General features: G+C 32.8%; 1 protein-coding gene and 1 pseudogene across 1 annotated transcript; both read right to left on the bottom strand.

Annotated features, from left to right (window-relative positions):
• Positions 1 to 895: 895 nt before the first annotated feature.
• On the bottom strand, positions 896 to 21,014 carry LOC142631402 (probably inactive leucine-rich repeat receptor-like protein kinase At5g48380; annotated as a pseudogene).
• A 724-nt stretch (positions 21,015 to 21,738) lies between these two features.
• On the bottom strand, positions 21,739 to 24,597 carry LOC142632229 (putative inactive receptor kinase At1g27190). The gene is made up of 2 exons (XM_075806654.1): positions 23,630 to 24,597; positions 21,739 to 23,010 (listed from the first exon to the last, which is right to left on the bottom strand). Exons 1-2 carry the CDS (start codon positions 24,521 to 24,523, stop codon positions 21,904 to 21,906), a joined length of 2,001 nt encoding a protein of 666 aa, XP_075662769.1. The 5' UTR covers positions 24,524 to 24,597; the 3' UTR covers positions 21,739 to 21,903.
• Between the last annotated feature and the right edge of the window lie 1,995 nt (positions 24,598 to 26,592).

Genomic DNA, 26,592 nt, shown 5'->3' with positions numbered 1-26,592 from the left:
AGCTCTTTGGTATATAGTAACTAAATTCGAAAGTGCTAATGAATTTTGATTGTGTATCAAGAGAAAATTAAGTGCATGATGATGAAGTCCGGGCAAGACCTGCCTATCAAAGTTTTGATGTCTACCATCAGAGGCCTTATAAATATTCCAAATGAACACGTGTGTTCATTAGAATTATTTGCCCCAAAAGAACACTGGTTATTTTTGTTAAGATCAACCAAAGAACTCGTCATTGGTCAATTAAGAAAAGTACAAATTAACTACCATGATGCTTCATGATTAAATAAATACACAAACCTTCCTTCACTAAATAGAATGCATGGAATGATTAATTATTAGAATTATTAAAATTGTTTGCTTGACTACAACAAGGATAACTATTATGTCCCCATCCATAAGAGCCAATTTCTTTGTTTTGTTCGGAAAATCATGTTACCAATGGTTATAGCCTTACAAAAAGAATGTTGTAGATAGAAATGGTCATCCATATGCAAATGTACAAAGTGTGAGGTCACTCTGTATCGACACAATGGTTGACTGTTTTGTATTAGTTATAAAATGAAAGGTTCTTGCTGACAGCAGCCTATACAATTTGTTCATCAACAAATCATCAAGATGTATGGAGTTCAGGTGATAGTCCAATGGTAATATTATTCATTGTGGTGCCTCATGTTTGTGATTCAAACCCTACATTCCACCTATCCCACTATTTATATATATATATATATCAAGATGTACCTGATTTCTGCAAGAACTATAACATTTTTTTTGGGGGGAAATTTGAACAATTATTCTAAACCCTCATCTCATCATGACTAGAATAACAAAGACGGATAAAAATGAAGAACATTTTTTTTTTCAATGGACCATGCATTCACAAACATAGAAATTTCCATTTTTTTATATCTTTTTTTAAGGGGGAAAACGGTGAAAAAAGACCATGGTTGACAGAAAAAGATTATAGCTAGCAAACTGCAAACATAAACCCAAAGGCAATTCTGTCTACAGTCTACATATATTTCTCGAGGAAAAAGATACACTTTCTATGTCATACATCAATGGGTCTATGCAATTTCTACCGAAACAATTTCATTTGAGGTACTTGCAGTAGCAATTTCTGTTTGCCTCAATAACTCATAGTCATTTGTGATGCCATATCTCTCCCCAAGAGTACTTACTGTATTGTACAATTCAAACATTGTTGGCCTTTGACTAGGAAAGAAGTTAAGACAGGTACATGCAATTCTAAGAAATTGAAAGATTTCACCATCAAATCCTCGACCAATCAGAGATTTATCAATGACACTATAGAGATCGGAAGAACTACTCAAAAGATGAGTAATCCAATCAGCCAAACTCCCATTCAAGCTGTTCGAAAAATTGTTGATTTGAACGGGTTCCTTCCCTATGATTAACTCAAGAAGCAGAATTCCAAAGTCATACACATCCTTTTTAACAAAACCCAACTCCCAAACACCACTGTCTACAAAAGAGCTATTGCTTGAGTTAGTGTCATTTGAATCAATGAACATCATCCCTTCAGAACTATATATTTTTGCCCCTCCAAAATTTGATATCTTGGGCCCAAAATTCTTATCAAGTAAAATAGAGTTTGAACTCAAATTAAGATGCACTACTCTGAAATCCCACTTGTGGTGAAGCCATGCCAAGCCTCTCGCTATCCCGATCACAATTTTAATCCTCAAAGGCCATTCCAAGATCTTACCATTGTCTTCCTTTGCATGTAGCCAATCATAAAGATTGCTATTCGATATATATTGGTAAGTTTTCCGTCTTTTCTCTGCAGAATCCCAAGAGAGGAATTATATATTGGGTCTCAATCTACCCAATGCCAATAGCTCACATATGAAGTTTTTTTCAAATGATTGACAACCATGCAACCTCTTAACTGCAAGGGGTGAACCATTTGGAAGCACTGCTTTGTACATCACCCCCATCTTTCCTAGCCCAATGGCGTTATCTGTGCTGAAACTGTTAGTTGCCTCGCTGAGTTCCCGAAAGTTCATTTTAGTAACCATTCCTTCCAAGTGAGAATTCTTTGACAATTTTTCTTTGATTCCTTTTTAATTTCTATATTGTATTGGTTTAAATGAATTTTTTTTTCCCTTAAGTTTTAGAGGATGTACTTTAGAAAAGATGTTCAACTTTTGTATGCCAAGCATTAACTGTAAGTCTTATAGATGGAACAAATCGAGATAAGAAATTAAGAATATAGTCCATTTTGGTCGGGCTTAACTTGATTTGTCTAGAGGTAATTTTTCTCTCCTGCCAATAGTCCAACTTATTTTAGGTGGAAATTTCATTGATTAATACTTTTATACAAAATTCAAGGATCATAAAATTGGAATAAGCCCCTTACTGACCTAATTAATTGGAATATGATGAAATTTCTTCCCATCCACACTAAACGCTTTGTATACTCCAAAATTTTTCTATATCTCATAATGATACGTTGTGGAAATGTGTCATCCAAGTTCAACATGATTGAGAGTTGTAGTTGAGACTATGGCCCAGAAGCTTTACTATTCAATTCTTTGTGAGAAAAATTAAACACTTATTCGATATAACAAGAGACTATGGAATTTGACACCGTATACACTAGGGTTTGTTCTTGATGTTGTGAAATTGTTGTAAATACTAAAAACTCTAGTTTTATTAGTTTGCAAGTCATGTTCTTTAAGCGTGAAAAGTCTACAATAGAAAACTTTTATGTTCCTACAATAAATGTTTTAGAGAGAAAATTGTTAGTCGCTCATCCCATTGGGGCCCTCCTATTTATACAAAGGAAAAAATGGTCCAATATTCCTGAGTGCGACTTAGTTACATGGAATTTTTGTGAAATTGTGCCTAGATTTCTTTTAAAAATTTAATTATAATTTTAAACTCTAATTTGGTAATTTTTATTTGATATTTGTGGTTTGCTTTTAAAAACATCACATTTTTAAGGAATAATTTTACTTTTACACAATAGATAAAATAAATTGATATAAATACGTTCATAATTAAATACTCAATAAATAAGTAATGAAATGAACATAAGCCCTAATCAATTTTCATGAATCATGAGTCTTATAAAGCCAATGCAAGTTCCCATTTGAACAATAAACCATACTTTTTAAAAGCAAAAAAAGAGGGGAATCCAGTCTAACTTTGTTGTTCATATGGACCGCGTTGAAAGTTGAAAGACTTTGGTTGGCTTCATGGGAATTGGGAGATTGTTGGAGACTTGGAGTACTGGTCATTGAAGAAACTAGGAAATCATATGCAAAGATCAGTACAGCTAGAAACTTCGTAGTGAGGTCACGTTCTGATTCCTATCCGAACTGTTTGTTAAATTCAAATCTTTTGGGCTTTGTTTTTGTTTGGGCCTAAATAATGAATGACTAGATGCTCTTGGCGCACAAAATAATAATAATAACTAGAGTACGTGCCTAAATGTTCTTCTATTTTTTGGATAAAATTAAATAATTTGTATCAATTATAATTTAGAATTACTACATTTTTCAATCACAAAATACATAGGGGTGTGATGAATAAAATTATTTCAAATAATTTCTTTTAAGTCATCAATTTTCTAATGAAGATTTATGTGCAATGAAGCTGTCAAATGAAGTAACCATGTTCAGGACATATTCCGATTAAGTAAATAATTCTTTTTCTCATGACACAGCTCCAATAATTGATTCTAAGAAATGTTGTGTGATGCATGAACCTCTTAACTGCCATGGAAGTACCGTCCACATGGTTTTGAAACATGGACCGAACCATATGGTCCTACCAGGTTAACCGAAAACCGGACCATATATTCCTAATAAGTAAATAATTATTTGTCTCTCTTTCTTTCTTTTTCTTTTTTTTTTTCTGCGTTTTTGCTGTTTCTGCATTTTTGCTCTTTCTGAAGTCTGCTATTCTTTGCCCGTTTGTCGATGATGAAGATGAACTTTCTACTTTTTTCCATCAATCTTCCACAAGTCAATAGATGATTGGTTGTCAAAGTGTAAAGTATCAACCCTTTCTTCTTTTACTTGTACCAGATGCTTGGCTGTCAACCATTTACTTGGGCCTTGTATTAATATTTATTATTTAACTAATTTTTTTATGGGCAAGTTTGCCGCTCTTCTGGTTTTAGTTTTACGGTTTATTTTTTTGAAATTTAATACATAGTTGACCATTTAAATGGACTTGGGTTGTTGGGCATAACATAAGATTAATTTAAATGAGCTGAATGTTTCAGTCATGACTTCTTTTTAAGCTTTGAGTAACCTTGAGCCCAACGTGATGTGACATGATATAATATATGTGTATAGCCAATTTGCCACAAGCCCACAAAGTTCTTATATACTAATAATAATAATAATTCGTTTGTTAGCACATGATTTGGTTTGTTGGGCCTTCGTTTGTTATTGAAGTGAGCCTAAGCTCATCCCCAAACTCTCAGATACTTTGTAGGAGATGGACACGAATATAGGCCTATGTAAAATGTTCCCCTCCCCCTTATTAGCTGCTTTTGTTTTTTTTTTTTTCATCTTCCATTCAAGCATGCTTTGTAAGAGAGCTCAAATAAATTGTTTGTAGAATAAAAAAATTAGTAAACAATAATGCATTAATACTCAAAAGGTTTTAAGATGCGTAATTGTAGTAAATAATTTGTTTAAAAAAACTTAGTTAAATAGATTATATTAAACACGTACGTTGCTATTGTAATCAAATTTATGAATTAAAACATTCTAAAAAAAAATTAACACTTAATACAAATTGAAAATTAAATGGGTATAAAGCTATTATAATCAAACCATAAAATTATTTTTAGTATTTTTTAGGTTAGATTATTTATTTTGTACTTTAAATATTTCACAAAGTTCCTTATCATCATCTAGTGGAGGAAATATTACGATAGAAAACAAAGTTCATGAAGTTGAGGTCATTTTGATTACGTGGAGCCTATGGTATGGATTGATTTTTCTTTGATAACAATATTTTCCATTCATCAAATGACGACAATGACTTTTTGAAATAATTTTGGAAGTACAAGTTAAGGACCACATATATTATGGTTGTTAAAACTCAACTTCAATATGGTTGCGAGAGCAGAAACCTAGCCTACAGAAAAAGAAAATACATCCTCTATCTTGATGAACCCGTGAGCACAAAAAAAGATATTTATATTGGGTGTGACATGTGAGCCTAAACTTGTAATCATAGAGCTTCAAATTAAACCATATCATAGCAAAGTTTATTGCGGCAAATTTTCACAGAGGTGCCTAAGAGTTGAGCAGAGGTTCTGGTTGTTAATGTGAATGAGTCATTTGTGAAAGGGTCCATGTACAAGAAGTTCAAAAGTGCCGAAGCTAGGTTCATCTATTGAGAGTATCTATTTAGTAACAAAGGTTTATTTAGGGTTTGTTCTTGATGTTGTGAAATTGTTGTAAATACTAAAAACTCTAGTTTTATTAGTTTACAAATTATTTTTTTTAAGCGTGAAAAGTCTACAATAGAAAACTTTTATGTTCCTACAATAAATGTTTTGGAGTGAAAATTGTTAGCCTGCTCATCCCATTAGAACCCTCCTATTTATACAAATGAAAATGGGTCTAATATTCCTGAGTGTGACTTAGTTACATGGAATTTTTGTGCAATTGTGCCCAAATTTCTTTTAAAAAATTAATTATAATTTTAAACTCTAATTTGGTGATTTTTATTTGATTTTTGTGGTTTGCTTTTGAAAACATCACATTTTTAAGGAATAATTTTACTTTTACACAACAGATAATATAAATTGATACAAATACGTTCTTATCTAAATACGAAATAAAATAAGTAATGAAATGAACATAAGCCCTAAGCAATTTTCATGAATCGCGTGTCTCATAAAGCCAATGCAAGTTCCCATTGGAACAATAAACCATATATACTTTTTCAAAAGCACAAAGAAAAAAGGGGAAGCTAGTCTAAACCATATAGCTAGTATATAAACCATATATACTTTGTTGTTCACATGGACCGCGTTGAAAGTTTAAAGACTTTGGTTGGCTTCGTGGTAATTGGGAGATTGTTGAAGTACTGGTCATTGAAGAAACTACCAAATCATATGCAAAGACTATTACAGCTGGAAACTTCATAGTAAGATCATGTTCCAATACCTATCCGAACTGTTTGTGAAATTCAAATCTTTTGGGCTTTGTTTTCGTTTGGGCCTAAATAATAAATGAGCAGTCTAAATTATGAAAGATTAAAATTCAAGGCTTTTATCACCGCTCTCCCTTGGTGCGGTGGTCACTTTACAAGTATAAATGCTTATGGGGTGTGGGGCGTAAGGGTCGGGGTTCAAATCTCCCGGAAGGAGCTTCACACACATATATACTTAGATTAGGCTAGAGTATAAATTCTATCTTGTATTAAAAAAAAAAAAATTCAAGACTTTTGACCATAAAAAGCAGCACATTAGATATCTTTGGCATAAAAAATAATAGTAATCATAGTAAAAAGAGCATGTGGTCTATTAATGGATTATCGGACCCATCAAAATATTAAGGAATTTTTTTTTTTTTTTGAGAAACAAAATATTAAGGAAGAATAATTAGTCTAAAATGACCATATAATTTAGTTAAAGATATTTTTTGTTAAAGGCAAAAATAAAGTGAGAAGTCTTATAATTTAGTAGCATGATTTTATCTCATTTATAAGGGGAATTTGAGTTAATCCTCTACCTCTCTTATTTTAACAATTGAATATAAAAATTAAAAAAATAAAAATAAAAGTTAAAAGAGTAATTTAATCTTTTTCAAGATTAAGTGATTTACTTGCATTATCGAAATACACATTTCTCAAATTGAGAATTTAAAATAAAAAACACTCAAAAGCAAAATGCATTACAAGAAAACAATAATTTAAAATTCAATATTAAAAAAAACCACTAACACATGTCAGCCACACTTTGTATGTGTTATCATCATTAAAAATAAAAAATAAAAACATTTTAAGTGAAACAGGGGATTCTAACACTGTGTTTATTAAAAAATATTTAAGAAGTATTTCATTTTAGGGACATCTTGTCCCATTAAAATATTCCAATCCAAAGTAGCTACGAATCATTTATATATTCATCAAAATAACAATGACAATGTAATCTAGTGGGAGCAAAGGTAGGAATTTTTTGTGCTGACTCGTGCTGCATAGACTAGTATCACTATTCACTAGTATAATTGATATTTGAAAATGAAAGATTTGAACTCTGAATGTATTTCTTACAAATAGAAATGAAGAAAAAAAAAATACTTCGTTTGTTAGCACAAGATTTGGTTTGTTGGGCCTTCGTTTGTTATTGAAGTGGGCCTAGGCCCATCCCTAAACTCTCAGATATAATGTTGGTCGGTTCTGTAGGAGATGGACACGGATATGGGCCTATGTAAAATGTTCCCCTACCCCTTATTAGCTACTTCTTTTTTTTCATCTTCCATTCAAGCATGATTTATATTATCAACAAATTTTTGTCAGACTCAGATAAATTACAGAGGTTGGTGTTATGTCATTGGTTTAGTCATCGTAAAGAAGAGAATTAATGGCCCTATAGTAAAGTAGTTGGCTGTCTAATTTTCCAAGTCATGTAGCCATACCCCGTGAAGAACGTTAGTAGAAAATTTAAAGCCTGCAAAGCAAAGTCAAATGGGTTTAAGCCAAGACAGATAAAGGACTGTTGAGTATTGTTTCCTAATAATTTCAGCGAAAGATGTGTCCGGCAACCCCTATTGCATCGTCATTTTGCCCATTGCACATTGATCCAAAAATATGAAACCCGTGAGGAACTATAATCAAATGTGTGCCGTGGATACTAATGCTTATTTGCAAGTTTATATTTATGAATTATCAAATATTTTTAGAAAATATTTTATTAACATTAATGTTATTGTAGCTTGTGGAGTATGTTTGTTTGATTTATTTTTTGAACTAAATTTTGAAAAGATAGAGCTATATAATATGGAAATAACGAAACTTTTACTTGAATTATTGATGATGGGAAAATTATTTATAATTTTTTTTAAAAGAGAAAAAATTACAAATAATTTGAAGCTGATCATAGAACATTGCCTCTAGTGATAATGTTCCAATTCATGAAAATTTTCAAACAAAATTCCAAAAAATTACCACCAATTAAGTTAGTATTCGGTCCAAATTGTGAAAATAGGAGATTATAACGTTAATGAATGTGATAAAATTCAACAAAACTTGAGCAGATGTTAGTTTTGATTTTTATAAACTTTTTTGGGTTTATACTTTGGCCTCCAACTTCAAATTCTGGTTTCGTCCCTGCACTTAAGACATATAGAATTCAGTCTTCAACACTCGCAAATAGGCATTATGTTCAACTCATTTTATAATTTATAATGGGTAAAATGAATGATCCTGCAATAAAATAGTTGGAAATTTCATAGTAAGATCACATTCCGATACTTATCCAAACCGTTTATGAAATTCAAAACTTTTGGGCTTTGTTTTTGCTTGGGCTTAAAAAATAAATGAGTAGGCTGAATTATGAAAGATTAATTCAAGGCTTTCGACCCAAGAAAAAAGGCCATTAGATATCGTTGGCATAAAAATAAAAATAATAAAATATATATTTTTTATAAGCATAGATTTTTTTTTTTACCTTCATTTATTTATTTTTATATATAAAAATAGCTATTGCTACTGTGTTCATCCTTATAAGAATTTATGCACAAATTAAATTTTCATTATTTTTGACAATTTTTTTTATTCCTTTTTAATTTCTATATTGTGTTGGTTTAAATAATTTTTTTCTCAAACTTTTAGTGGATGGACTTTAGAAAAGATATTCAACTTTTATATGCCAAGTATTAATTGAAAGTCTTGTACATGGAACAAATTGAGATAAGAAATTAAAAATATGATCTATTTTGGTCGAGTTTGGCTTGATTTTCAAGGCTTTTGTGTAACAACGTAGAAAGCGAATTAAAAGATACAAACAAAATCAATTTCCAGGAAATTTCATTAGTTCTTGAATCTTGATACTGGTTGGAAGATGTAGTTGGCTAAGTACTACAGAGTTAGTATAGTAGTTGGCTCAGTGTACTGTGTAACTTGCCAAGTCAAGCAGAGATACCAGTCAAAGAACGCAAGTAGATAAATTCAAATGCTGCATACGAAGTCAATCGGTTTGAAAAGGAGACAAAGACATGGGCAGCCGCGGAGCCAGAGGGGAGCCAGACTTTTTGAAAATTCCTACTAACAGTGCTATTAAAACTAAAAATTATCTTAAATTCTCACTAATTTTGACTTTGAAGTTTTAAAATTTAGATTTTACTTTCTAACGTTTAGGGTATTTGAATTTTACACATTGACGTTTTAAAATTTAAATTTTACCCCCTATATTTCAAGAGTAATTGGATTTTACTCTTTGAAGTAACAGGAGACTATAGAATTTGACACTGTATACACTGAGGGGTTTGTTCTTAATGTTATGAAATTGTTGTAGGTACTAAAAACTCTAGTTTTATTAGTTTGCAAGTCATGTTCTTTAAGCGTGAAAAGTTTACAATAAAAAACTTTTATGTTCCTACAATAAATGTTTTGGAGAAAAACTTGTTAGTCCCCTTATCCCATTGGGACCCTCCTATTTATACAAAGGAAAAAGAGTCCAATATTCTTAAGTGTGACTTAATTACATTGAATTTTTGTGCAATTGCGCCTAGATTTATTTTTAAATTTTAATTATAATTTAAACTCTAATTTGGTGATTTTTATTTGATTTTTGTGGTTTGCTTTTGGAAACATCACATTTTTAAAGAATAATTTTACTTTTACACAATAGATAAATTAAATTGAAATAAATATGTTCATATCTAAATACGCAATAAATAAGTAATGAAATGAACATAAGCCCTAAGCAATTTTCATGAATAATGAGTCTTATAAAGCCAATGCAAGTTCCCATTTGAACAATAAACCATATATACTTTTTCAAAAGCACGAAGAAAAAAGGGGAAGCTAGTCTAACTTTGTTGTTCAGATGGACCGCGTTGAAAGTTGAAAGACTTCGGTTGGCTTCGTGGGAATTGGGAGATTGTTGGAGTACTGGTCATTGAAGAAACTACCAAATCATATGCAAAGACTATTATAGCTAGAAACTTCATAGTAAGATCGTGTTTCGATACCTATCCGAACCGTTTGTGAAATTCAAATCTTTTGGGCTTTGTTTTTGTTTGGGCCTAAATAATAAATGAGTAGTTTGAATTATGAAAGATTAATTCAAAACTTTTTACCCAGAAAAGCAGCACATTAGATATCTTTGGCATAAAAAATAATAGTAATCATAGTAAAAAGAGCATGTGGTCTATTAATGGATTATCGGACCCATCAAAATATTAAGGAATAATTTTTTTTTTTTGAGAAACAAAATATTAAGGAAGAATAATTAGTCTAAAATGACCCTATAATTTATTTAATGATATTTTTTGTTAAAGGCAAAAATAAAGTAAGAAGTCTTATAATTTAGTGGCATGATTTGATCTCATTTATAAGGAGAATTCGAGTTAAATTATCTATCTCTCTTATTTTAACAATTGAATATAAAAATTTAAAAATAAAAAGTTAAAAGAGTAATTTAATGTTTTTCAAGATTAAGTGAAATACTTGCATTATCGAAATACACATTTCTCAAATTGAGAAATGAAAATAAAAACACTCAAAAGCAGAATGCATTACAAGAAAACAATAATTTAAAACTCAAAATTAAAAAAATCCACTAACACATGTCAACCACACTTTATATGTGTTATCATCATTAAAAAAAAAAAAAAAAACATTTTAAGTGAAACAGGGGATTCTAACACTATCTTTATTAAAAATATTTAAGAAGTATTTCATTTTAGGGACATCTTGTCCCATTAAAATATTCCAATCCAAATTAGCAACGAATCATTTATATATTCATCGACTAAATTTAATGACAATGACAATGTAATCTAGTGGGAGCAAAGGCAGGAATTTTTTGTACTGACTTATGCTGCATAGACTAGAATCACTATTCACTAGTATAATTGATAGTTGAAAATGAAAGATTTGAACTCTAAATATATTCATTACCAATAGAAAGGAGGGGAAAAAAAAATACTTCGTTTGTTAGCACAAGATTTGGTTTGTTGGGCCTTCGTTTGTTATTGAAGTGAGCCTAGGCCCATCCCCAAACTCTCAGATATAATGTTGCTCGACTCTGTAGGAGATGGACACAGATATGGGCCTATCTAAAATGTTCCCCTCCTCTTTAGAGCATCTCCAATAGCTTAGATAAAGGCAAAATATTGTCTATAATAGAGAATGAGACCATAAAAATGGTCTCCAATGGATTCTCTATACATGATTTTTTTTTTTGCTAATGAATAGTAGCCCATCAATTATTCTTCAAATGTTTTTTTCTATTATAATAATCAGATATTGAATAAAAAATGTTGGAAGATGTGTAGTTGTTAAAAAAAGAATAAAGAATGAATGAAGGAATAATATTTAAATGAGATAAAGAATGTGATAGATAATCGGTTGGAAAGTGTATTTGAAAAAGTGGGTTGGTAATAGCTAAATGTTACTGTTCATTCTCCAAACAGTACAAAAATTTGGAGAATTTGCTGGAGATGCTCTTATTAGCTACTTTTGTTTTTTTTCATCTTCCATTCAAGCATGATTTATATTATCAACAATTTTTTGTCAGACTCAGATAAATTACAGAGGTTGGTGTTATGTCATTGGTATTATATATGGTAGCTTGTATCCAAAATGATGTACAAGAGTTTTATTCATAACAAATTTCATAGCATTATAAATTTTAATATTAAGTATTTTTTTTTTCTAGAAATAAATGAGTAATGTAGTTGTTGTAACTTGTAAGAGAGCTCAAATAAATTGATTGTAGATAAAAAAAATTAAATAATACTGCATTAATACTTAAAAAAAACTTAGTTAAATAGATTATATTAATTTATTAAACATGCATGTTGCTGTTGTAATCAAATTTATGAATTAAAACATTTAAAAAAAATTAACTCTTATAAATACAAATTACAAATTAAATAGGTATAAAGCTATTATAATCAAAACCATATAATTATTTATAGTATTTTTTAGGTTAGATTATTTATTTTGTACTTTAAATATTTCGCAAAGGTCTTTATCATCATCTAGTGGAGGAAATATGATGGCGTATAAAACAAAGTTCATGAAGTTGAGGTCATTTTGATTACATGGAGCCTATGATATGGATTGATTTCTATTTGATGACAATAACCTCGCTTTGGACAGAGTTCCAAAGGCCCTCCACATGGTTTTTTGTTGTTAGCAAAGCTCTCGGCTATAATCAGTCCACTGTCAAAGACAGGGACTGACCCTGACAACTGATTGTTAGAAATATTGAGGCGTTTCAAACGTTTGAGTTTGCTCATTTCGGGAGGGATTTCACCGATGAGCTGGTTGTTGTCAAGTTTAAGAACATTAAGATAACTGCAATTGCCGATACTCTTTGGGATTTCGCCAGAAAATTTGTTGGCGGAGAGGTCGAGTGATGTGGCATACGGTAAAAACTCAGCTATGTCAAATGGAAGGGGTCTTAAAAGTTTTACCAGAGAGGTCTAAAGTTCATTACCCCCGATATTTCAAGAATAATTAAAATTTACTCCCTAAAGAAATAGGAGACCATAGAATTTGACATTCTTAATGTTATGAAATTGTTGTAGGTACTAAAAATTCTAGTTTTATTAGTTTGCAAGACATGTTCTTTATTTATGAAAAGTCTATAATAGAAAACTTTTATGTTCCTACAATAAATGTTTTGGAGAGAAAATTGTTAATCTCCTCTTTTCATTGGAACCCTCTTATTTATACAAAAGAAAAATGGTCCAATATTCCTGAGTGTGACTTCATTACATAGAATTTTTGTGCGATTGCGCCTGGATTTATTTAAAAATTTTAATTATAATTTTAAACTCTAATTTAGTGATTTTTATTTGATTTTTGTGGTTTGCTTTTGAAAACATCACATTTTACTTTTACACAATAGATAAATTAAATTGAAATTAATACGTTCATATCAAAATACGCAATAAATAAGTACTGAAATGAACATAAGCCCTAAGCAATTTTCATGAATCATGAGCCTTATAAAGCCAATGCAAGTTCCATTTGAGCAATAAACCACATATATTTTTTCAAAAGCACAGAGAAAAAAGGGGACGCTAGTCTAACTTTGTTGTTCAGATGGACCGCATTGAAAGTTGAAAGACTTTGGTTGGCTTCGTGGGAATTGGGAGATTGTTGGAGACTTGGAGTACTTATCATTGAAGAAACTATCAAATCATATGCAAAGACTATTACAGCTAGAAACTTCATAGTATGATCATGTTTCGATACCTATCCGAACCGCTTGTGAAATTCAAATCTTTTGGGCTTTGTTTTCTTTTGGGCCTAAATAGTGAATGAATAGGCTGAATTATGCAAGATTAATTCAAGGCTTTTGACCCAAAAAAGCAGCCCATTAGATATCTTTGGCATAAAAATTAATAGTAATCATAATATATAGAGCGTGTGGTCTAGTAATGGATTATCGGACCCATCAAAATATTAAGGAAGAATTTTTTTTTTTGGAAACAAATAATTAAGGAAGAATAATCAGTCTAAAATGACCCTATAATTTAGTTAATGATATTTTTTTGTTAAAGGCAAAAATAAAGTGAGAAGACTTATAATTTAGTGGCATGATTTAATCTCATTTATTATAAGAAGAATTTGAATTAAATCATCTATCTCTCTTATTGTAACTGTGGGGGGTAAAAACTATTGAATAAACGTTTGGGTCTTGGGCTTGATCGGTAGGTACCAGTTTATTTTTATCAGGGGGCCTCTAGGCCCACAAGTCAGTTTACACTGCAGAGATCCGAGGAGTTGTCCGAGGAGGAATGTCTCCTCGAACAAGCTTGGCAATGATCCTGGGACTTGCTAAAGGAATTAGAGGCAAACTTCTGGAAAAACTGATGGGTAAGAGGGTGATTCAAGCACCCTTTAGAAGTAAGAATGTGTGAGAAATATCTAAGGAAAAAACTGCTACCATCACATTAAAGACCCTGCATCTACCTCCTTGGCCCATTAATGGGGAAGTGATCTCTGAATAATAGAATTCAGCCTTTCTGCCATTGTTTAAAAACTTCAAGAAGATGCGGATGGGACAAGTATTCAAGGGAAAGATTTATATGACACGTGGATGAACCAGTAAAGAAGAAGTATATAAGGAAACGAGAGAAGAAAGAGAAAGGGGACTGGACTTTCTGTTGAGAAAAATAGGAATTAAGAATTGTAAACTTTGGTATAAAAAGAGAGTATTTATATAACTCGTCCTCGGCTTATGTCCGAGGAGGTCTCTTTGACATATTCGTTTATCATTTGCATAGTTTGTGGCATTCTAGTTTGTTAACCAAACTTCTAACATCCCGAACTTAGGTTTCAAACTCATTTTCTACAAATTTTATTGTATAAGGCTTGTTGGGCCTGAGCCCAACACTCGTTTTTGGGTCCGGGTACAATTGTGCGCTTACAATTGGCATTGTTTGTGGAAAATCTAGTGTAGAAGGAGTTGGAACATCACAAAAAAGCATAGATATATGAATTCAAAGATTTTTTTTTTTTTTTTAAATGATTCCATAAACAAGTTTGTAACAATATCACAGAAAAGCATGTCAAGGAATAAGAAAAAATAATAATAAAAAAACAAAACAAAACAAAAATAGCAGAAAATAAATGATGCTATACAAACATTGCAAAGTCACTGCTGCATGCCAGGGAGACCGGTCCATAAAAGCAGTCTTCAAGGCCGATCCAGAAATCTGGCTTGCCAGGCAGGCTCATCATTTTCATATACAAAACTACTAATCTCCAAATAAAACAATATTTATAATATAGGGTTTCTAATTCAAATTCTTAATCAAATTTGGGGTTGGAATATAATGGGCTGGGTTAGACATGACTTGAAAACATGGGAAATAATGTGTTTGGGTCGATGGCTTGTTGATTGCAATTTTTGGGTTGGGCTACGTTGACTTGGGGCTTCACAAATGTATGTGGGCTGGTGTGTATTAAGGTGAAGTGGTTTGGACTCTATACTTTTTCGGATTGGGCCATTAACTGAGTTGGGTTCGGATTGGGATTAGGCCTTTGGAAAACTGGGTTGGAATTCTACATGAAGTGGGCTTAAGTGAACCAGGTCAATTCTTCAGTGGATTGGACTGACCCACCCAACAAATAATCAGCAACATATTCTGGTATCTTTCTCTCAATCTCACTCTCTCTCTAAATCCAAGTCCTCCATGGCCAAACTCCAATAGCTCAGCTTCTCACCGGCCATCACCACCTTCACAGTGGAGATCCCTGAGATGAGCCTCTCCTCTCTCATGATTCTCATGAAGGTAGTTCACTCAACAAGACTACCTACTAACCAATTTGTCACACAAATCAAACAGAAATAGGCATTCACAGACGTTAAATTACTAAGTGTATACTTGGTTTGGTAGTAAGATAATCTAGATGTCCTTCAAGAAGGTCAAGATATCATCTTTGAGGTCCTTTAGAAAAGATAAATAATATTCAAATATTATCCGGCATAACTAATTATAATATTTTCAGGCCATTAGATATCTTCGGCATAAAAATAATAATAATAAAATATATTTTTTATAAGCATAGATTTTTTTTTTTACCTTCATTTAACTTTTTTATATAAAAAAATGGCTATTGCTACTGTGTTCATCTTTATAAGTATTTATGCACATATTTAATTTTCATTATTTTTGACAATTTTTCTTTGATTCCTTTTTAATTTGTATATTGTGTTGGACCGTTTGTGAAATTCAAAATTTTTGGGCTTTGTTTTTCCTTGGGCCTAGAAAATAAATGAGTTGGCTGAATTATGAAAGATTAATTCAAGGATTTCGACCCAGAAAAAAAGGCCATTAGATATCTTTGGCATAAAAATAATAATAATAATAATAAAATATATATTTTTTATAAGCATAGTTTTTATTTTTACCCTCATTTAATTTTTTTATATAAAAAAATGGTTATTGCTACTGTGTTCATCTTTATAAGTATTTATGCACATATTTAATTTTCATTATTTTTGACAATTTTTCTTTAATTCCTTTTTAATTTCTATATTGCGTTGGTTTAAATGAATTTTTTCTCAAGTTTTCAGAGGGTGAACTTTAAAAAAGATGTTCAACTTTTATATATCAAGCATTAACTGTAAGTCTTGTACATGGAACAAATCGAGATAAGAAATTAAGAATATAGTCCATTTTGGTCGGGTTTAGCTTGATTTGTCTAGAGGTCAATTTTCTCTCCTGCCAAAAGTCCAACTTATTTTAGGTGGAAATTTCATTGATTAATACTTTTATATAAAATTCAAGGATCATAAATTGGAATAAGCCCCTTACTAACCTAATTAATTGGAATTTGATGAAATTTCTTCCCATCCACACTAAACGTTGTGTACACTCTAAATTTTTTCTGCATCTCATAATGATATGTTGTGGAAAGGTGTTATCCAATTCCAACATGATTGAGAGTCGTAGTTGAGACTATGACTCAGAAACTTTACTATTCAATATTTTGCGAGAAAAATTAAACACTCATTTGATATAACAGGAGACTATGGAATTTCACACCGTATACACCGGGATTTGTTCTTGATGTTGTGAAATTGCTATAGGTACTAAAAACTCTAATTTTATTAGTTTGCAAATCATGTTCTTTAAGCTTTTATGTTCCTACAATAAATGTTTTGGAGAGAAAATTGTTAGCCCCTCATCCCATTGAGACCTTCCTATTTATACAAAGGAAAAAGAGTCCAATATTCCTGAGTGTGACTTAGTTACATGAAATTTTTGTGAAATTGTGCCTAGATTTCTTTTAAAAATTTAATTATAATTTTAAACTCTAATTTGGTGATTTTTAGTTGATTTTTGTGGTTTGCTTTTGAAAACATCACATTTTTAAGGAGTAATTTTACTTTTACACAATAGATAAAATAAATTGATACAAATACGTTCATATACGCAATAAATAAGTAATGAAATGAACATAAGTCCTAAGCAATTTTCATGAATTATGAGTATTATAAAGCCCATGCAAGTTCCTATTTGAACAATAAACCATACTTTTTAAAAGCAAAAAAAGAGGGGAATCCAGTCTAACTTTGTTGTTCATATGGACCGCGTTGAAAGTTGAAAGACTTTGGTTGGCTTCGTGGGAATTGGGAGATTGTTGGAGACTTGGAGTACTGGTCATTGAAGAAAGTAATAGAGGCATTGACTAAGAAAATGGAAACAACACTTGTCCAAAGTAATAGAGGCATTGACTAAGAAAATGTAAACAACACTCTCAGTGAATTGTTAGAAACACTATAGACTTTTATACAACTGAGGAGACCTAATTCAGGAGGGATTTCACCAGTTAGTTGGTTGTGGTCAAGTCTAAGGACATTTAGATAACTTCAATTGGAAAAGCTCATCGGGATATTGCCAGAAACTTTGTTGTGAGAGAGGTCGAGTTTTGGGAAAATGGGACTAACTTAGCCATGTCAAATGAGAGGGGTCCTGAAAGTCCATTAGCCAAGAGGTCTAACCCTGTAAATCGTGTGCAGCTTTTAATGCCCCGAGGGAACTGGCCCCTGAGCATCATGCCACTGAGTCGGATATTTAAGACTTCATTCCCATCAGGGTTCCAGCATCCCTTCGGCATTGTTGTTGAAGCTACATGAATATTTAAGGTAGTTGTAAGGGTCTTCATGTGAATGTTCAATTGATTTCCAGCAGTCACTAAGCCAGTGCTTATGTCAAGAATATCCAAAAATGAGCAAGCAAACATGTGAAAAACAGCTATGAAGAGCCATTTGCTAGTCAGTGCTTTGCAAGAAAACGCAGGCGTAAAAAGCCATATATGTAACCACTTAGAAAGAGACACATTGAAACAAAATCCTTTCCAGGATCCTTTCAGATCGGAAAATGGATCATTTCCACTAATTCTTGAAGCGTTAAAGAATGTATAAAAAATTGGATCCAAATCTGTACTACTAGATAAGTAAAGAGGGTTTTTAATTACCGTGTACCAATGTGGTTGCTGAGTCAAATTTTCCAACTCATTGCACCTTTAAGAACGCTAGTTGAGACTCCAGAGCATAATGCCTTACAATTGCGCGTTAATCAAGACCCTACATGTATTGATGTCAGGAGTTTAGTTCCTTCACGACGGCTACGGCTGGGAGGGTTGAAGCCTAAAGGTTCATCTAACACTTCTCACACTAACCGAATACAAGTCCCTTGGACCCTTATGTATAAAAGGAGATTTGTATCAAAGACTCAAGCGAAGTGAAAAATATCGGATCATTCTAGTAAAGATAGACCTTGTATCATTTTCCACAAGCTTGTGTCACCGAGGTCTCGGCATAGTATGTCCAAAAATCTTTCCTGACGTATACAGATCAATTGAATTGATACGTATATAGAATTATATGTCTTAAATCAAAATATATCCAACATATTTTTTTATTCTAATTTCAGGGGATAGAGATAACAAAAAAACAGTGAAGGACAGAAAAAAGATTACATTAAGAAAACATGACCCAAATAACGTTTGGGACAGCAAATATGTTACATTTTTTTCAAAATGTGAAAGCTACACTTTGTATGTCCTGCTTCAATTGGTCTGTGCAATTTCTACCCCAACAATTTCATTTGAGCTACTTGCAATGGCAATTTCAGATTGTATCAATATCTCAGAGTCATTTGTGATGCCATATCTCTCCCCAAAAGTACTTATTGTATTGATTTCAATTGAGCTACTTGCAATAGCAATTTCAGGTTGCACCAATATATCAGAGTCATTTGTGATTCCATCTTTCTCCCCAAAAGTACTTATTGTATTGTACAATTCAAGCATTGTTGGCCTTTGACTACGGAAGGGGTTAAGACAGGTACATGCAATTCTAAGTAACTCAAAGATTTCACCATCAAATCCTCTATGACTTTGGAAAAACCTGTCTTAACAAGTTAGCAAGAAAATGCAGGCGTAAAGAGCCGTACGTGTAACCACTTAGAAACAGACATATTGAAACAATATCCTTTCCAGGAAATTTCAGATTGGAAAAAAGACCATTTCCATTAATTCTTGGAGCTTCAAAGAATATATAAAAATTGAAGCCTAGTCAAAACTACTAGATTAAGTAATTTTCCAAAAGTGGTTGCCGAGTCTAATTTTACAAGTCATTGCACCGTCAAAAACGCTAGTTGAGACCCCAGAGCATGGAACACGAAGTCAATAAACAATGCTGTCAAATTAATGCATTTAAACGAAATTTCTATGAGCTTGTCCAATAATTGCGTGAATGCATTCACTGAAAGGACGGTTGGTTTCGTGCAATTTGGGTGGACGATATGTCTCTACCAATTGTTTTCTTTTGTACCTATTCGTATTTATCCTCGAAGTTTTTAATCTACAGAACTTCGTAGGCAGAGTTAAGTTTTATTGAAAAGGGGCTTTATGTTCAAATCCTTTAAGGGATTTATAATGTTGAAAAATCTTATTTAATACCAAATGGAAAATTCTATTTTCACCTCAAATAATAATATAGCGGATTTATTGATAGATCACACAAATTTATTAGGAATTCCATACACTAGAAGATAAATTAAAAAAAAAAAAAAAAGCTGTACACAGTGCACAAAGCAATAAACAATAACCAAGCACAACGTTTTGGAAAATGGAAAACCAATGAAGAATTCTTTCAAAGAAAAACCACTCCAGTATCCAATTGCATAAAAAATTCACTGGAAGACCCAATTACGATAGTCTACTTGAAAAACATTTATACAACTAGTCTCTCTTTGTAACCTCAACAAATGTCCGGTTTCCCCTTCCCACTGCAGCAGCTCCAAAACCTCTAGAATCCTTATTTTTTTTAAGGCATAAATGCACTTTTAGTCCCCACATTTTGACATTTTTTCATTTTAATCCCTACATTTTAATTTTATCACTTTTAGTCCCTAAACCAATTAACGTGTATTATTTTCCTCCTTTCCGTCAGTTAACCGACGGAAATAGCTAAGGTAGCAACCGGAGACATTAAAATATTATTAAAAATACCACATTAGCATCTAATTTTTAAAAAAAAAATAATTTATCAATTTTAACTTAATAAAAAAAAAACAGAATTAAAAACAATAAGAACACAAAAACAAACCCGGAACCAACTCAGAACCAAACACAAACTCAAATTTAAAAACACAAAAACAAACAAAAATGATTGCAGCTCCGCACAAACCCAAAAAAATCATATAAACCTAGAAATCAAACTCTGATCCGTGCTTCCACAGTCTGCAAACTCTGGTACTCCATCATCTCCTCCCCAACCTTCTCTTCTTCTTCCTCTTCTCTTCATCCATGGTTCTTCCCTTACGGCCTCCACAACACCTCCTCCAAGAACCACCAATCCTTCGCCTTCGACCCCATCTCCAACCTCTGGTTCCGCCTCCCTTCCAACACTTCCTTCTCCAACAACAACACTACTTCCGCCGCCGGCTTCCTCTTCACCACCGCACCCACCTTCTCCTTCTCCCCAGTCCTCTCTCGCTACATTTCCACCACTTCCCCTTTACACTAATCTCACCTCAACCCTCTCCTCGGAGTCTTCTATTCTAGCCACAACCACAACCGACCCAGTTTCATTATTTTGGGCGGTGTCAGATTCATCGGCAACCTCGTCGACATCGAGGACCGTTTAGCCATCGAGATGTACAACCCCGATCTTGATTCCTGGGACATCTGTCCTCCCTTACTCCCCTCTTCGCTGTCGCACATGTCGCTCCATCCTCAACCCCTTTGCCATTGTTGACTTCGCCGCCAAGATCTGGATCTGCCCTTTCTGCTTCCAGCGCAACCACTTCCCTCATTACACCACCATCGAGTACTCCTAAGACAACCAAATCGACCAGTTGTCGCAATCGCCACTTGTTTTCTTGTTCGTGATCGATTCCTATCTCATTGAGGAAGAGATGGGGTTTCTGAAGTCTCCGATCTACAAGCTAAGAGCATCTTGAACGGCGCTTGATCCACAAAAATGAGATGTGGAGGTTAAAGGGCAAAACAGAGGGATTGAGCTGGGTTTGTGGTTGACCAATGATTATAATATTACAATATTCTGGGTTTGTGTTTGGTTCTGGGGTTGTGGTTGAGCTGGGTTTGTGTTGAGCAATCAAGTTTTATTACAATATTCTTTTTATGATTTTTTTGTGTTTGATTTCTGGGTTTATATGATTTTTTTGGGTTTGTGGGGAGCTGCAATCATTTTTGTTTGTTTTTGTCTTCTTTGTGTTTTTAAATTTGAGTTTGTATTTGGTTCCGGGTTTGTTTTTGTGTTCTTATTGTTTTTAGTTCTGTTTTTTCTATTTTTATTTAGTTAAAATTGATAAATTTTTTTTAAAAAAAATTAGATGTTGATGTGGCATTTTTAATAGTATTTTAATATCTTCGGCTACCACCTCAGCTATATCCGTCGGTTGACCGACAGAAAGGACGAAAATAACACGTGTTAATTAGTTTAGGGATTAAAAGTGGTAAAATTAAAATGTAGGGACTAAAATGAAAAAACGTCAGAATGTAGGGATTAAAAGTGCATTTACGCATTTTTTTAATTCTTATTTCGTGGGATAAAGATAACAAAAAGACAGTGAAGGGCAGAAAAAATATTACAATAAGAAAACGTAACCCAAATAACGTTTGGGACAGCAAATATGTTACATATATTTTGAAATGTGAAAGCTACACTTTTTATATCATGCTTCAATTGGTCTCTGCAATTTCTAGCTCAACAATTTCATTTGAGCTACTTGCAATAGCAGTTTCAGATTGCATCAATATCTCAGAGTCATTTTTGATGCCATATCTCTCCCCAAAAGTACTTGCTGTATCGATGTCAATTGAACTACTTGCAATAGCAATTTCAGGTTGCATTAATATCTCAGAGTCATTTGTGATGCCATCTCTCTCCCCAAAAGTACTTATTGTATTGTACAATTCAAGCATTGTTGGCCTTTGACTAGGGAAGGGGTTAAGACAGGTACATGTAATTCTAAGTAACTCAAAGATTTCACCATCAAATCCTCTGCCAATCAGAGAATTATCAATAACACTGTAAATATCAGATGAATTGCTCAAAAGGTGAGTTATCCAATCAAACAAACTCCCATTAAAACCGTTTGAAAAACTATTAATTTCAGTGGGCTCTTTTCTTGTAATTAGCTCAAGAAGCAGAATTCCAAAGTCATAGACATCCTTTTTAACAAAACCCAACTCCCATACCCCACTGTCTACAAAAGAACTATTTCTTGTGTCGATGACATTTGAATTCCTGAACATTAACCCTCCAGAACTTGATATTTTTGCCCCCCAAAAATTTGATATCTTGGGCTCAAAATTCATATCTAATAAGATAGAGTTTGAACCCAAGTTGAGATGGACCACTCGGAAGTCATACTTATGGTGAAGCCATGCTAGGCCTCTTGCTATCCCAATCGCAATTTTAGTCCTCAAAGGCCATTCCAAGATCTTATCCTGGAGTTCTCCTTCTCCTACATGTAGCCAATCATAGAGGTTGCCATGCAACATATATTTGTACACTAGAAGTTTCACATTTTGTTCACTGCAGTATCCCAAAAGGGGAACCAGGTTATCATGTCTCAATATACCCAGAGCTGATAGCTCAGATAGGAATTGTGTCTCATATGATTGACAATTATTTAGCCTCTTAACTGCAAGAGACCAGCAATTTGGAATCACTGCCTTGTACATCATCCCAATCTTTCCTATTCCAATGACATTGTTTGTGTTGAAATAGCCTGTCGCCTCACTAATTTCTGCAAAGCTCATTCTAGTAACCATTCTCTCCATCTGAGACATCTGTGGATCAAATCATTTGCAATTTTTACATTAGTGCTAATCAGAATTTATATAACAAAATTTAACACAGATGTTTCTTTTAAGTGGTTGTATAAACTATCTACTCATGACAAATTGAGGAGAAAGTATCTCATTGGAGATCATTTCACGGAGGTGGTATATTGTATAACAGTTGCATACAATACGCCTCTCACATACAGATGCGTCCCATTCTTGCAGGGTCTATGCCCATGTGAGAGGAGCATTCTTTGCAAGTATTAAACAAGTAATAAATCTCATCTCATGAGGCACCCCTCTCGTATTTGGTTCTTCCCTAAATATCTATGGCACCCAAAAGTGAGAGGGGCTCTAATAACATAATTTTTCAAAGGGCGAGAAGCAGAGAGTAAGGATGATCATTTAATGTTGAATTGAAAGGATCTAGAATATGCAAGTAAAGCTTGCTCTGTGACAGTGTAAGAGGGCTTCTTCGATATTTCTAACATTGTTTTGGATTGTAATTAGGAGACAAATATATTTGTCATTTTTTCTTTTGAAAATAGTCTATTGCAATCATGTATTAGACAAAAAGAAACATGAAGATGGAAACAAACAGGCTCTAAGAGATTACCATCATGTTCTTGCTTCTTTCATCAGTGGAACACCATCGGGTTCCTGCTTTCATTAATTTCTTTTTCTTCTTGGTTATTGCCTTCTTCACAAGCAATATTGCCGTATTACGAAACATAACAACTCCCACCGTGACCATAGCGACAATCCAGCCTACCAAAAATCCTTCTTTGAATAGAACAATAAACTTCTTAGGAGAAGGTTTGCAAGGTTCCAACGGAGCCCCACAAAGTCCCAGATTATTCGCATAGCTCTCTGCAGGAAAGGTACAATGTTTCAGAATAGTTGCATCGCTCTCTGCAGGAATGGAAAGATGGGAACACACTGGCCCTGATAAGAGATTGTTAGCAACACTAAAATTGCTGAGTCTATGAAGCTGGTAAATTTCTGGAGGGATAAATCCCGTTAGCTGGTTGTTGTCAAGTCGAAGGACATTTAGATAGGCGCAATTCACTATGCTCTTAGGGATTTCACCAGAAAAATTGTTGGATGAGAGATCAAGGGAGGTCACGTTCTGGAGCAACAAAGATATGTCAGATGGTATGGTGCCTGTAAGCTTATTACCTGACAGGTCCAGACCCATTATCGATGTGCAGTTCTCGATTTCCCGAGGAAAGTGGCCCTTTAGCCCCATGTTCGACAGCCGGATATTTAGTACCTTGCTTTCGTCAGAGTCCCAGCATTCGACCCCAACAAATTTACAGATGAAACCTTCTCTGTTGTTGCTGAAATTCCATGAATACTTGAAGTAGTTGTAAGGGTCTTCAAGTGACTCTTTAATCTTCCTCAAGCAGTAGATATCAGTATCTGTGCCATTGCTTATTTCAAGAATGTCCAGAAATGACCAAGCAAATATGTGAAGTAGAGCTATGACGAGTTTGGCACTATGAGCCATTTGCTTCTGAGTGTTTAGTAAGCTAGAATACTCAAGAGGTAGAAAGCATTGTAGGTAACTAGTTATAGAGAAATATCGAAACAATCATTTTCAAGAAATTTCAAACTGGAAAATTGATAACACGCGTTAATTATTTAATTCTCGAAGAACATATAAGAAAAAGTGGTTCGGAAGAAATGGCTGAAATTTGAGCCTTTGTTTTTTTGGAGGAACGTAAAAAAGTAATTGCCGAGTCAGAAGTCAAAAACAAAATGTGAATGCTGAGTCTATTTTTTCAAAAAAAATGATATGTTCACAATAGTTTTATAATAAATTCTAAGTGACAGGTTGTTATTACTAGAACAAAAAAGTCATTTTAGTTGTAAAAATATTATAAAAATATTGTGAATGTAACCTCACTTATTTTTTTCAAGTCATGCACCATAAAGAACGGTGGTTGAAAGTCAAGAGCATGGAAGCCGAAGTCAATGCCCCTTCAAAAGACTAGTAGCAACTTCAGCGCATTGAAAAAGAAGTCAATAAACAATGCTCAGTCAAATTAGTCATTTAAGCTGATATAAGATTATCCAATAATTGTCTGAGTGCTTAAAAATGACCAAGCAAATATGTGAAGTAGACCTAGAAACAAGTCAGGTCAGGTTGGATTTAAGTCAGGTTTATTAGGTTACGGATCATATCAGGTTTGGGCAGCGCCGGCTTAAACCCTAGGTTAGGCCCCCAATTTGTCCCAATTTTTTTATGAAGATTTAAGGCCTCTATTAAAGTAAGAAAAGGCTCCAGATTTTTTAATTTTTTTAAAAAAAATCTGCTAAGAATGTAAAATGATAACTAATTTTTTAAAAAGAAAAAAATGTGCATGTTTTGCATTTTTTCCAAGTTCAAGAATGCCCCAAAATATTGAATCAATGGAGATCCAACACAATTGAAACCCTAAATTATTATTTTTTATCAAAATATTAATTTAGCAAAATATCCCGTATGTTAATCTTGGGTATAAAATAAGAACAAGAAAAGGGTGGTTCCTTACATTTTCCGAGAAGAACATGCCTGTTTTCATTTTCTTTTGGCCATGTAAAAGCAACAACCTTCTTTTGTTTTGTTACCCCAACTTTTTATTTTTTCTAACAAAGAGTCAATCACGGAGTCAATGTAGACATCAATTATTACTTATTTGGTGGGTTTTAGTTAACTTAATTGGTAAAGTCTCTCATAGTTGAATAAGAAATTTGGAATTTAATTTTTGTCTATACAAAAAATTGATTAGTGTCTTGATTTGATGATAAAGAACACAATCATTAGAAGCGGACGCCATACGTTAAACTCTATAATAATAAAATTATCATTCGTTAGATTACCTAAAAGGCTAAAACGACATTTTCTTCTTACAAACAATCAATTATTGAGTTAGTGTTGGCCACAATCCTAAAAAGTGAAAACGACTACGTCTAGATTTGATTCGTTTTATTTTTCTGAAGAGTAGTCATGTGTGTTGGGCCAAGCTGCTGTTTATGGTTAGCCTTTTAAGACTCCAATTTAATTCTGGATGTCAAGTTTGGATTTTAGAATTCAACATCAGCCTAAACTTAAAACAGATGGCTACTAATATATTCTCGGCCAAAGTTTAGCTATGAACTAGTTTGTAAGGAGATTATCATAATAATTAAAACTTATCATATAGTTACAATTGATATTACTCAAATAATTGATAGTACTCTCAATGTAAACTTTTCTTTTCCCATTCTTAGAGCATTCACCTCAGCTCATGCAAAATTTTTTGTCTATTTTAGCATAAAAACCTACTTTTACTATTTTACATATTTTCTTTTCAAAACACTCATCATCAGATTATTTATTTTACATTACATTTCATTAAAATATTAATTTTCCTCTCTTTTTTTATTGTTTCTATTTCTTCACACACAATAACCACAATACGCTCACTTCTTTCATCCTCAAGATACATAAAAACATAATAAACAACTAAATACAAAATGAATAATGTTAATTAGTATAAATTTACATGATTACTGTAGCAAACTTGTAAATTTACACAATTTTATCCATGTATT

This window comes from Castanea sativa, chromosome 4, assembly GCF_040712315.1.
Source record: "Castanea sativa cultivar Marrone di Chiusa Pesio chromosome 4, ASM4071231v1".
NCBI lineage: Eukaryota > Viridiplantae > Streptophyta > Magnoliopsida > Fagales > Fagaceae > Castanea > Castanea sativa.
This window is presented reverse-complemented; position numbering and strand designations above follow the sequence as displayed.